At 42.8% G+C, this 14,045-nt stretch overlaps 1 protein-coding gene across 4 annotated transcripts; it reads left to right on the top strand.

Annotated features, from left to right (window-relative positions):
- Positions 1-391: 391 nt before the first annotated feature.
- Positions 392-7,941, top strand: LOC123145577 (uncharacterized). 4 transcript variants are annotated; one of them, XM_044565034.1, is made up of 16 exons: positions 392-781; positions 1,082-1,260; positions 2,622-2,755; positions 3,579-3,661; positions 3,769-3,930; positions 4,016-4,155; positions 4,253-4,522; positions 4,703-4,842; positions 5,971-6,035; positions 6,138-6,206; positions 6,297-6,470; positions 6,558-6,688; positions 6,780-7,058; positions 7,233-7,375; positions 7,486-7,539; positions 7,620-7,941. In XM_044565034.1, exons 4-16 carry the CDS (start codon positions 3,610-3,612, stop codon positions 7,702-7,704), a joined length of 1,764 nt encoding a protein of 587 aa, XP_044420969.1. In that variant the 5' UTR covers positions 392-781; positions 1,082-1,260; positions 2,622-2,755; positions 3,579-3,609; the 3' UTR covers positions 7,705-7,941. The 4 variants fall into 4 exon arrangements, with proteins under 4 accessions (XP_044420969.1, XP_044420967.1, XP_044420968.1 ...); XM_044565032.1 differs by having other exon boundaries at positions 2,622-2,789; XM_044565033.1 differs by lacking the exon at positions 1,082-1,260.
- The last annotated feature ends 6,104 nt before the right edge of the window (positions 7,942-14,045 follow it).

Genomic DNA, 14,045 nt, shown 5'->3' with positions numbered 1-14,045 from the left:
TAGTTTTCAGAAATCATGAAGGGGCCCTTCCGGGCAGTGCATGCCATTTCCTCCCAATGTGCAGGGACCCTGCTACAGCCGAGCTTCTAGCCTGCAAACATGCGGTTCAGTTAGCACATGAGATTAATGCCAACAGTCTGCATATTGAGATGGACTGTAACACTGGCGGACCTCCCCGGTGGGCAGGGTATGGCGCCTGCCATACCTTAATTTTGAGAAAAAAAAATTTATAACTAGTATGCATCAGTCGCTAGCAGAATAGGCTGCCTCGTCGTTGCTAATACGTGATGGGCTGACGGCCCGACGCAGCGAGCGACACTTCTGGCGAGCGGCAAGATGGGCCAACACCCAGCCAGGTTCGAGCGTCCACGCGAGGCAGCCAGCAGGTTCGAGCGTCCACGCGAGCGAGCAGAGACGCAACACACTCGACCACTCTGTTCTCTCCCCACGACGCCAACCCTAATCCCTAAGCTAGCGCTGCCAGCGGCGGCGGCGGCTGGCCAGGTCTCCAGGAGTGGGCGGGGCAGGCGACGGCGAGTGACGGCGGGGCAGCCAGTGGCAGGGCAGGCAACGGCGGCGCAGTCGGGGGCGCTAGAGGGCGGCGGCACCGCGGCAGCAAGCGGCGTCTCCAGCCAGGGCCTAGGCGCCTAGCAGCAGCAACAGCAGTCCGGCCATCCGGCCGTCCGGCCACTTCTGAGTCCGGCCGGCGCAGTCACGGCCAGATTGCCTGAAGATGGAAAGGAAGAGAAGGCAGTAGGAAATCCAAAGGAAAGGGGAGGAGGTGATTTCTCAATTTTCCTGAAAAATCTTAGTGAGACTTCGCCCCACCTTAAATTTTTTTCGTGGTCCGCCTCTGGACTGTAAGGAGATAGTTAGCAAGTTACAGAGAAAGGAGCGGGACCTATCTACGCTGGGACCAATCATAGGGGAAGTAAAGCAAATGCTGGATAGTAGAGAAAGATGGAAAATTACTTGGGTTAGGAGGACTGCAAATAGTGCAGCACATTTGTTAGCAAAGGAGAGTATTTTGAGTCATTTTTGTAAGGTTTGGTTAATTGAACCTCCCGACTGTATTCTGCAGGTCGTAGCGGCAGAGATCCCTGCCGGCTTTGAATAAATAAAGACCAGGATGAATTTCAAAAAAAAAAAAACTCGGCTGCTTCATCTCGATAGCCGCCGGCACCTCTTCACAGATCCATCCCTGGCCGGCGCATCCCGTCCCCGTTGTGCATAGGCGCGCGGAACCAATTATACGCGCCTGTAAGCATCTATTTCCTCATTTGCTAGTACTACTATTTAGTGGTAGCTGTGGATGGAGCAGTTCGAGGCGAGTATTTGACTGATCTCTGACTCGGAAGGAAGATTAATCTTCTTCCTCTTCTTTTGAGAGTACATCTACTTCTCCTTGACCCTTTCGTTTCCCACCATCTCTCCATCACAATCAGTAGTGGCTGCCCCCGTCGAGATTTTGAGAAGTAGTGGCCTCTTTTCTTTTTTGTTTCTCCATAAGACAGCAGTGCGATTTACCGATTCCATTTTTTTTTGTGATAAAGGATTGTTTTCATTAGCTCAGTCTGAAGGACCAAGGGTTAGATTCCCAGTTTAATGTTCGATAGTACTACTAGTTAGTATTAGTAATCTGAAACGATTAGATTTTTGTGTCCCTTATGCAACCATGCAGTTTGGCTATTCCTCTGAGTAGTGATTATTGCATCACAGGGGACTTGTTGAAATCCATTCTGTGTTTACAAGAAAGACAGGATGCATTGGCTGCAAATAGCACTAGAAAATTATATTTTGGAGAACATTGCCATCCCAAGATATTTGAAGTTTTTATATCAAGGATGGGCATTTACTCAAAATGTTTTGGTATGCTTTTAGAAAAGTTTGATTTCTTCTTCTTTTCTGATCTCATCTGCTCTCGTTGACCCTTTCCTACTGTTAAGTGGCTGTAAGTAATTCGACCTCTTATGTTCCCATAGACACTGATTTTTTTATTGATTCTCAATTTGGTGTTTGTTATTAGCAATCAAAATTTTATGATACAATTTTGTACTTCCTCTGCGCGGAATTACTTGTCGCTCATATGGATGTGTCTAGCACATATACATCCATTTGAGCGACAAGTAATTCCGGACGGAGGGAGTTATAAACAAAAGGGAGAATTTAACTTAGGTATTAGTTAACCCAATAACTCTCTCACCTCCCTCTCTGGATATTTCCTCAAACAAGGCCCCCTCCCTCCTTTGTACATTTTTTCTCTTTCCAATGCAAGTCGGCTATTCCTGTGTGCAGTGACTATGGCATTTGTTGGAATCCAATCTGTGTTCACAAGGAAGACTGAATGCATGCATTGGCTGCAATAGCATTAGAAGGATGAGGCATTTTGTCGAAAAAGTTAAATTCGTACTTATGAGTTCTCGTATGTTCCCTTTAGCAAAGATCTAATTCTTAAAAGGGACAAGAAACTATGTTAATGACGTGATAAAAGAACTTGTTTCTAGAAGTATTTATTTTTCTATGCATAGCGCCTACTTTTAAATTTTGCTTTGGGCCTCCAATATCTTGATAGGAATATGATGCTCCACTAAGCATTTCTGTCCATTTATTCTTTGCTTCAGGGCTGCAAAGATGCAGAGAGAGAGGAGGAAGAGGGGCCATGAAGCCAGTCATGGTGACACTTGTGAAGAACGCATTATAGAGCGAAAGAAGACGAAGAGGGACCAAGAAGCTAGTCGCAACTCATTGGTTTCAAGTATTATTTCTAAAAAAATGCAGATATTTTGGCTGTAAGCATCTATTTCCTGATTTAATTTGCTACTCCCTCCGTTCCTAAATATAAGACGTTCTGGTGGTTCACCAGGTTCACCAGAACGTCTTATATTTAGGAACGGAGGGAGTACTATTTAGTGGTAGTTGCGCATGGAGCAGCTTGAGTCGAGTATTTGATTGATCTCTGAGTCAAAAGATTTTCTTCTTCCTCTTCTTTTAAGATGTCATCTACTTCTCTTTGACTTACCCAGTATCTCTCCATGATAACCAGTAGTGCTAGGAACTGGCTGCCAATAATTCCACCTCTTTTTCATTTCCCCATGGAACACTTGGATTTTGAGAAATTCGATAAAATAACAGAAAAGTAGGACTTTTCTGTTTTGCTTTCCAACTGATGCCCGGGGATAGGCCCCCAATTTTGTCTTCAATACTGATAATTAATATTAGCAATACTTGAAAATTTATAAATTATAATACAGTTCTTTTTGACAACTTAAAACTTTATTTCTCATATGATGGACAAGTCATTTACAATAAGATGAGAAATAAAGTCGAAAAGATGAGGCGTTTTATTAAAAAGTTAGATTAGTACTTATGAGTTCTCATTTACCTCTTACCAATAAGAAATTCATTTAAGGGGCAAAAAAATATTAATGATGTGATAAAAAACCCTCTTTCTAGAAGTTCTTTTCCATGCAGAGGGCCTATTTTTTAATTGGACTTTTTAATTTCACTTTTTGGGCCTCTTATCTACTAGGAACATGATTCTCCACTAAGCATTTCTGGCCAATGATTTTTTGCTTCAGGCCGACAGAGAAGAGCAGGAGGGACTATTTGATGTCAACAGTTACTCCTCGCCAAAGACGCATGATAGAGCGAATGGTGCAACGTGAGTCAGTGTTTTCATGTTTGTTGGTTCTTCCTTCTCTTGCATATATTGCTTTCCCATTATAGTGAACTCGTGCTCGTGGTTTAATTACCATGTTCTTTAATTAGTCAACAAGACCTGGGACAAGCTCAATGAAGATTATCTGGAACGATTTGGATGTCCTGATACACCTGTTTCAAATCGGAGTTTTGTAGAGAAGCCATTTGGTTATGCGGCTTCTGATGATTCGTTGTTGACTTCCAGTGTTGTCTCACTTGCTTTATATGATGGTAATTATGCTTCTTTCTGCTTTTGGATTTTCTAATTTGTATCTAACCATTACTAGTTCATGATCTAAATGACAATTTTATACAGGAGATAAGATGTTATTTGCATGTTCGGGCGTAGCTTTAGGGCGTAAGGGAAGGGCGTATCCAGTAGTATCAAGATTTGTGACTTCAAAACGTTTGGTTACAGAATTTGAGAAAAACAGAAACAGAGCTGATAATTTGAGGGTTGGTGCTGCTAATCACAGTGTTCTCAGTTTTGGCTTTGTTTTTCAAGGTAAATGTAATCGTTCTGTTGGCTGATGGTTTACTCTTTTCACTATAGATTAATGTGCGCCTTCATGACAAAGAAAGTTTCGATGGGTTCTTGGGACTATATGATAGTCATATTGCTATTGTCACGTCCTTTTGGTTCGCAAATGTACCTCCTGTAGATCTGCATTCCCATATTGGTTGGCAGAATGATCTAGTAGCTTATGGGCGAGCCTTCAGCTCGGGTATTTTGATGGCCACTTCTAATGCCCCAACACAGCTGCTAGGTGCAGATCATCTGATCAAGCATGATCTGATCCCTTTCCCTTGTCCTGTCACAGAGGTAAGCTGTTGATTCTTTCCTAATTTTTTGGGATGATGAAAAAAATGCATAACAAAATTATTGCATTGTAATCCCTAGCCCTTTAATTTTGCCATTCTAACTTTAGGCACCAAAGTAATTTTTTTTGTTGTCATTTTTCCTTTGTGATGATCCTTACCGCTTTATTATTATTGGTTCTAGGCTGGACTTGGAGGGCCAGTTATTAATGAAGCTGGGGATGTTGTGGGATTGAGCATTAAGGTTGATGTCGACGAGGAGACTACCTATTTCCTACACCGTGTGGCGCTTCTTGCACGCTTGGAATATTTGGAGAAGTTAATGTATGTCCCCTGTGCTTCTAGTACTTATGATTATGAGTTTATCGTCCTCAATTTGTGTATCTATAGTTGTTTTGTTCAAAACACACCTCCTGTTCTAGTTCCTCTCTTGTAAGGCGAACCATCTTTGTGATACAAGCATTGAAGCATTAAGAGTTCTCACACAACAGTATTCTCTGCAATAATAACAAGTTGGTTTGTTCTAGCTCTCGCTGGTGGCACTTGCATCATCTCATGTTGCTAACTAGCGGAATGGAAGTGTGCCTGTACGCCGCAGTCTAGCATGAGCCTGTTATTAGTTATCATGTAACTATAATTGTTATTGCCCCTGTCTTTGCTTTACATATTGATGTGTTCTCCTTGGTTTCATGTGTATGGTCTATGGCTTGGCTTGTAGGGATATTATATATCTGGTTGGCTGGGTGTACATGTCTCTATGGTTGTTGGTCTATTTATAGCAGGTTACAGTTGATGTTTTCCGGTTTACGGTGTATGTAAGGATGTGCAAATCCTTTATCTAGGAAAAAGGATGTGCTGGTATGTATCTCACTTTGAAAATGGATGGTCAATAAGCTAGCAGATGTTGTAATGCACAATAAATAGAACAAATCCACCTATTTAAAGACCATATAAGGAATTGAATAAGATAGTATATTTAACTTGTTCGAGATTATAAGAGTGGGGAGGAAGAGATTATTCTTCGGTAATAAAGAAGTGCCTATTAGTATGTATCTCTTGAAAAAGGATGGTCGAGTCATTACATGAAAGGCCATGTTGGGTAACCGCATCTCTTTGCTCGTCCTCCACCCTCGTGTCAACACTAGCGCCATGATCTGCCGCAGCAACAGCAAATAAAAAATATCAGATCGATCAATTAACCTATCCGCAAGGATAGGATCGCAGGGGATTCAAATGGATGTGTTGAAGATCATCAAACCTACTTTTATCTGCTCTATCCTCTAATGACTTCTGTTTAGTATTGATAAGCTTGATTTCCATGTCTTCTTTTATACCTTCTTTCCTTCTCTATGACCTGTCTCCCGTGTTGGTTTATGTTGTTTTCCTGTTGGACTAGCACTTCTGTGTATATATTTATTTATCGTGACAACTAGACATTTTTCTATATTGCAGGCCAAACTCTACCAACTTCCGTGAATATACCTTGCCTGATGGTGTAAACAGCATAGTCCCATCAGGTGTGAATGATCGTTCCAAAATTCCTGAGTACTCGTATGTGGAGGTTGATTTTATTTTACATATCAGCTTGAGTACTCATATTGGTCATTTTATTGCATCAGGGTTTATGGCACATGTTAACTATTTAAAATCATGCGGATATCCTCAGCCACCACCACTTGTGCTCGAAGGTAAGTCGTTGCTTTCTATGGTTCTGATTTCTATCTTCTTTAACCTTTTTCTAGCTGTGACACAACTTCTGTTCTCGTTTCTATAACCAGTTAATGGGAGATTGCTTAATACATTTGAAGAGGATTTTGGTCAATTATATGGTTATGAGGACTGTGATAGCAATTTCTATGATCGTAGCTCTGAGGAGCAGGTCTGGGATAAACTTCGAAAAAAAGTTGTTACAAATATTTGCCGGCGTGTTGTCTCACTTTCTTCATACGACGGTGATTCTACAGTTATATGTTGATAAGTTATTCTATTTATTCTAGTATTTGTTTCCACTGACCAATGGCCAAAGTTGTTGTGTGTAGGAGATGTGAGATCTTTTTCATGTACAGGCCTACTTATAAAGTGGCATAAAACTGGTACGCCTGTTATTCTGACTTCGGCCAGTTTGGTTAGAAGTCGGGTTGATGAAAATGAGATTGATGAGAAACTGAAGGTTGCTGCTCCTAATTGAGTTGATGGCTAATTGCTTTTCTTGTCCTGAGTGAGATGATGGCTAATTGAGTTGACTTTACCTACCATTGCAGATTAAGGTACTTCTCCCACCGAAACAGGTCGTTGATGGGACACTGGAACTGTACCATTCAGATTATAACATTGCTGTCATCAGTCTTCAGAAGCCTCTATATGGTATTCGGCCAGAGTATATTTTCCGCACGGCGAAAAGGCCTCCAAGAGTAGTAGCTATAGGGCGTGGGGCTCAGGATGGATTATTGATGGGGACAATTGGTAAAGCGGTCAAGAAGCTCGCAGGCGACAAACTTCCTTGCGAAGACCTTAAGCTTTCTACTTGTAAAATCACGAAGGTACACCGGTGAATCCGCCCCCCCCCCCCCCCCCCCCCCCCCCCCCCAATCCCTTTTAAATGGTAACCGATATGCGTGTTTTCCCTGTAATCAGTAATCTACTGATACACATTTACCAAGTTATGGTAATCTATCCAAGCCATTACAACTTCTCCATTTTATTTCTTGTACTAGGTTGGGATTGGAGGGCCACTTGTTAATATTGTTAATGGATTGTTTGCTGGCATGAACTTCTATGGTGAAACTGATGTAACTCCTTACCTGCCGAGGGCAATCATTGTGGAAGTTTTAAGCGGGACTGATCTCCCATCTCATAAGTACATCTTTCCCTGTTGTCGCGTTTATATCTGTCTCAGTTCTTGTTGTCTAGAGATATATATCCATTCGGTGTGCTTACATTAATATTTTCTTTCTTTCTATGACAAAGAGGAATGGACCATGCCACTGACATAATGGGTGCCGCAACAGTTAAGAAAAACAGGTATTTGTGCTGTTTTGCACTGCAAATTCATTTAGCATTTGTTTAACATGAATTTGCACTGAAAAGAATATGGACGACAGGTGGCGGGTGCCTAAGCCATATTGGTACCATCCCCTATTTGAAGATCGTCGTCCTCTACATTTTTATGGAAGGCAACTCCAGTAATCCTATCTACCGCTGCGCCAGTTCCACTGCCTAGCAAGTATTTTATCGTGGTACTTTGTAGATTTATCACATTATTAGGGTGTTCTAATGGTTCTGCATAAAACTTTATATTAAGCATTAGAACGGCTCTGCAGAAGTTGAAGCTGCAGACACTAATCTGGACTGTTGTCACCTTGACTTTGTTTGACATCGACTTTTAGTTGTTATTATCACGCATGTGGTCATTACCCACCTTCAGCTGCTCATGCGAATAAGCAACGCGAGATATCATAGGTTGCTCGTGCCGAGCGCTCCATCGGTTGCTCATGCTGGCTCCAGGCGTCTGTCGGTGTGTCTCACCGGCCCAACAACCGCCCTACCTTATCTTTTTCTCTACCCCGCGGTAGCTCTTCTCCACCTCGACCGATCGAACTCGAGGAGCTGGAACTTTGATATCGATAGTGACAAGTTCATCACATCGACATGGACGGACGGAACTGCGACCCCGCGAATATCTTACGGAGACTGTTGTGTTCCGCGCGTTCCACCACCACGTGCCCGACGGCGACGAGGCTGTCAACTGGACACTGGCCATGCAAAAGTGGTTGCGATACGGCTGCACCGTTGCTCCCTCAACCGCACGCCCCTGATCCGTTGTTCGTGATCGTCCCATCCCATCCATGCGCGTGCTCGTGGGCTGACGCAAACCGGCGCGAGAGGAGAGGTGTATAAATGCTCGCCCGGTTCGATTTGGGGGAGGGCAGACGGGAATGGCGGGGGCGCAGAGCGTGCAGACGCTGGCGTGCTCACTGGGCGCGCTCCCGCCCGAGTTCGTGCGGTCGGAGCACGAACAACCGCGCACCACCATGTTCCGCGGGCCACGCCGCCGGAGATCCCCGTGGTCGACATGTCCTCGCCAGGCGCCGCATGGTGGAGGCGGCGAGGGAATGGGGCATCTTCCAGGTGGCGGGCCACGGCGTGCCGGCCGGGGCTGTGGCCGAGCTGGGGCGCGGGTTCTTCGCGCTGTCGCAGGAGGAGAAGCAACGGTACGCCATGGACCCGGGCGATGGCAGGACCGAGGGCTACGGCTCCACGCCGCGGAAGGGCGACCTCGGGGGCAAGAAGGCCTGGGCCTACTTCCTCTTCCACAACGTCGCGCCCCAAGCGGTGGGAAGCTTAGTACTACCTCCGTAAACTAATATAAGAGTGTTTAGAATACTAAATACTAATCTAAACACTCTTATATTAGTTTACAGAAGGAGTACTACTATACAGTAAAGTGGAAGAGAATGAGACCTTTTTGTGAAGGTTGTTCTACCACATGTTATTGGAAGTCTGGAAAGAAAAGTTGTACACACGCGCTTCTCCTTCTTCGTTGCCCGCCTCGCCACACTACGCCACGCCACGCCTCGCCTAGTCACGGCGCGCGCGCGCCGCGCGTTGAGGAATGAGCCGAGCCGAAGCTTATTTTTATCGGTAAAAAATGGTTAATTAATATCGGATTAATTGATGAGTTGCTACAGTAGAGCCACCGTCCAAGACGTTAGACCGTGGGCTGTCCGCGGACTCGGCGTTGGCTAGTGGAGTGAAAGCTAACTCAGTTCACTCACTCCCTCTCGCACAACCCGAGCCATCATCTATTGTTCCTCTCTCTGTGCTGCTTTCGGCGATCCCATCCCGGCGATCGCGTGCATGGTTGGTCGGGACAGCAGGTGCCTCCGGAGAAAAAGTGCAACATATAATAATTATTGTCTCCTTGATAACCCATATGAGAAAACCTTGAGAAAAGAGAAAACTCATTGGTGAATTCAGAGAACAATAAATATGCTTTGTATACTTTCCTTTAAAAGCCCCATTGGGGAAAAATAGGAAGTATTGCATATGTCGCCTCGTAAAACCTTTTGTGAGAAATTTTTGAGAGAAAGCTCATAAGGAAAAAGAGTGTGATCTGATATGTCATTGAAAACACTTTTAAAACCCAGTGGGAAAAATATAAGGAGAAAATGATATGACATATCATGATAATTGTCTCTTTAACTCAATATGGGGAAATCCATAGAGTTTAGAGGACAATAAATATGTTGTGTATACTTTCCTAAAAACCCCGGTGGGGAATGATCTTGTGTTGATATTACCTCATTAAAAACCTTGATGAGAACCTGTAAAAGTAAATTCATAAAGGGAAAAAAGTATAATATGATGCTTTGAACATGAGTAATTCAGGAAGATACTCGCCCTGATTCTTGCATATCTTGGAGCCGTCAAATACCAATCCAATAAACATTTTTGGAATGTTGAAGTTAGTAGAGACCTCATGAGCAAATCAATGAGGTTGTCACAAGATTTGAATAGCAAGATGGACAATATCATGATATTGCTTATTACGTAACATGTTTGCATCCGGGCAACACAAGCAACATAATCTTTGAGATAATAGTTGGTGGATGTAGCCATTAGGTATGTTCCGAAAACTTTCATGGGATGGCTACCGCACCTAATAGGAACACACATCATGTCTACGATCCCATATACTAGGGATCTGATCGATTTATCCAGTGATATTGGTGCCCAGATTTCTTTGAAACTGAAAAACTAGGACAAGATATTTGATGCCTTGGAGATACCGTAAGATATTTTTGAGCCCCAACCAGTAATGTGTGGTGGGTTCAACGGCACTAGGATATGGAACTTTATGTTCCAATATCGCATTACCATCAACTCATGGTTTTAATTGATGTTTCTCTACGTCTAGAGAATGGAGCCATGCGAGTTATGGATGCATAAGATTTGTCCACCATGAATTTCTCTAATATATTTTGGATAAAGACAACATAGTGTACCATAATGTATGAGTGAAGGTACTCGAGGTTTTACCCAATCCTTCATCTCAAAATCGGTCATTAAGATGATCATGTGCTTCGTCATTGCAGGAGTAATCCCTGTTTATGACAAACATGCATAGTTAATCATCATTGTAGGAGTAATCCTTGTATATAAGGAACTCACTACGTTGGTTGTACCAAGATGTACCGACAGCAATAAGCCGTATGGTGACTTACTGATTTTTACACAATGTATGTTGCGTTTTGCATTTCGATTCAAAAGTGAGATTCCATTGGGAACCATCTATGCCTGAATCTAGTGATCCACATGGATATGTAATCACTACATCTATCAACTGCATAGATAGATGATTTTGTACTGTCAATTATATAAGTTATCGGAAAGAGATTCCACCTCTGGAGAATAGTTGGGTATCTGTGTGAACCCTTGTGCTACAATACTTGCTCTATGTCTCACCACCTCGTGGTTCTCATTCCATTTCTAGAAGAAGACTGGCGTAGGTATTGCTTATGTGAATACCTCTTGATGATCCACAAGTATAAGGGATCACAATAGTTTTTGAGGGTAGAGTATTCAACCCAAATTTATTGATTGGACACAAGGGGAGCCAAAGGATATTCACGAGTATTAGCAGCTGAGTTATCAATTCAACCACACCTGGAAAGACTTAATATCTACAACAAAGTATTTAGTAGCAAAGCGATATAATAGTAACGGTAACAGTGGCAATAGTAGCAGTTTTGTAATGATTGTAACAGCAGCAGTAACGAAAGTAACAAAGCAAAGATCAATATGAAACAAACTCGTAGGCAATGGATCGGTGATGATATATGTCGGATGATATTCATCATGTAGCAGTTATAACCTAGGGTGACACAGAACTAGCTCCAATTCATCAATGCAATGTAGGCATGTATTCTGTATATAGTCATACGTGCTTATGGAAAAGAACTTGCATGCCATCTTTTGTCCTACCCTCCCGTGGCAGCTGATAACCCACAAGTATAGGGGATCGTTTGTAGCCTTTTCGATAAATGAGAGTGTCGAACCCAACGAGGAGCTAAAGGTAGAACAAATATTCCCTCAAGTTCTATCGACCACCGATACAACTCTACTCACACTTGACGTTTGCTTTACCTAGAACAAGTAGGAAACTATTTTGTAGGAATAAAACTACGAGTACTTTGCGAGAATAAAACTACGAATAAATTGCAAGATAATAAAAGTGGATAGCTTTTATCAACAAGAAAATCATTTGTCCCTAGGCAATCGATAACAAGTACCGGTAATCATTCTTGTAATTTTATATGAGGGAGAGGCATGAGCTAACATACTTTCTCTACTTGGATCATATGCACTTATGATTGGACCCCTAGCAAGCATCCGCAACTACTAAAGATCATTAAGGTCGTGAAACCCAACCATAGCATTAAGTACCAAGTCCTCTTTACTCCCATACGCAACAACCCACCTACTCGGGTTTAAGCTTCTGTCACTCTCGCAACCCACCATAAGCAAATCATGAACGTATTGCAACACCCTACAGGGGGCCCCTCACGTTTGCGCGAGACGGAGGGCACCGTAGGACAACACCATAAATAAAATATACAATCATACCAACCAAGATCACGATTAACCCACAGGACAAAACGGATCTACTCAAACATCATAGGATAACCATAGATCATTGAGAAATAATATATGGAGTTGAGCACCAAGTTTAAGTAGAGATTACAGCGGGGAGAAGAGAGGTTACACCACTACATAGAGGGGGAGAAAGTTGGTGTTGACGGTAGCAAGATTGTTGATGTAGATCGCCGTCACGATCCTAGCCCCGGCGGCACTCCGGAGCCATCGGGAGAGAGGGGGAGAGAGCCCCCTCCTTCTTCTTCTTCCTTGGCGCACCCCCTAGATGGGAGGAGGGTTCCCCCTTTGGTCCATGGACTCCATGGCGGCGGAGGTGCAGGAGCCCCTCCGAGATTGGATCTCCCTCTCTGTTCTCTTCTGTTTCACGTTCCCCAGATCTGGCCAAAAACAGTTTCTTATATTCCGGGAGATCCGTAACTCCGATTGCGCTAAAATTTTAACACGGTTTTTTTTCCGGATATAAGCTTCCTTGCGCCCGAAGTTGAGACCTAACCGTCATACGAGGTGAGCATAAGACACCTGGGCGTGCCTGGGGCGCACCCTGGTGTATCTTGGGGCCTGTGGGCCCCCGTTTGCGTTGATTCCACCTTCCAAAAATCACATATATTCCAAAATATTCTCCGTAAATTTTTATCGCGTTTGGACTTCGTTTGATATGGATTTTCTGCGAAACAAAAAACACACAACAAACAGGAACCGACACTGGGCACTGGATCAATAGGTTTGTCCAATAAATCATATACAAAGTTGCAAAAAATATGTGAAAGTTGTATAATATTGGCATGGAACAATAAAAAATTATAGATACGACGGAGACGTATCAACATCCCCAAGCTTAATTCCTGCTCGTCCTTGAGTAGGTAAATGATAAAAAAGATAATTTTTGATGTGGAATGCTACCTAACATAAACTTGATCATATGTCTAGTCATGGCATGAATATTAAGACATGAGTGATTCAAAGCAATAGTCTATAATCTGACATAAAGACATCAATACTCAGGCATCCCAACAAACAATCATGTCTTTTAAAATATCAATGCTAAAGAAAGCTATCCCTACAAAATCATATAGTATTGTCATGCTTTGTCTTTTTAACACAAAGTATTTATCATGCATAACCCCGATGACAAGCCGAGCAATTGGTTCATACTTTTTAACGCGCTTCAGCTTTTTCAACCCTTACGCAATACATGAGCGCGAGCCATGGATATAGCACTACGGGTGGACTAGAGTATGATGACAGGGGTAAATATAGAGAAGACAAAAAAGTAAGAAAGTCTCACATCGACGCGGCTAACCAACGGGCTATGGAGATGCCCATCAATTGATATCAATGTGAGGAGTAGGGATTGCCATGCAACAGAAACACTAAGAGCTATAAGTGTATGAAAGCTCAATATGAAACTAAGTGGGTGTGCATCTAATCCTATAATAAAAAATTCTCACTAGTATATGAAAGTGACAACATAGGAGACTCTCCATATGAAAAACATGGTGCTACTTTGAAGCACAAGTGTGGAACTAGCATGCCCCTTCTCTTGTTTTTTTCCTTTTCTTTCTTTTTTTTCCTTTTTTTTCTTTTCCTTTTTTTTCTCTCATTTTCCGGAGTCTCGTCCTGACTTGTGGGGGAATCATAGTCTCCATCATCCTTTCCTCACTGGGGCAATGCTCTAAAAATGAATAATGATGACCATCACACTTCTATTTACTTATAACTCAAAAGCAATAAAAATTACAGCTCGATACCTATAACAAAATATGACTCTATATGAATGCCTCTGGCAGTATACCAGGATGTGCAATGATCTAGTGTAACATGTATAAAAATGATGAACGGTGGCTGAGCCACAACTACTATGTCAACTATAT

Source organism: Triticum aestivum, chromosome 6D (assembly GCF_018294505.1).
Source record: "Triticum aestivum cultivar Chinese Spring chromosome 6D, IWGSC CS RefSeq v2.1, whole genome shotgun sequence".
In the NCBI taxonomy this organism is placed as follows: Eukaryota; Viridiplantae; Streptophyta; class Magnoliopsida; order Poales; family Poaceae; genus Triticum; species Triticum aestivum.
Note: the sequence above shows the minus strand (reverse complement) of the source record. Positions and strands in the feature narration are given on the sequence as shown.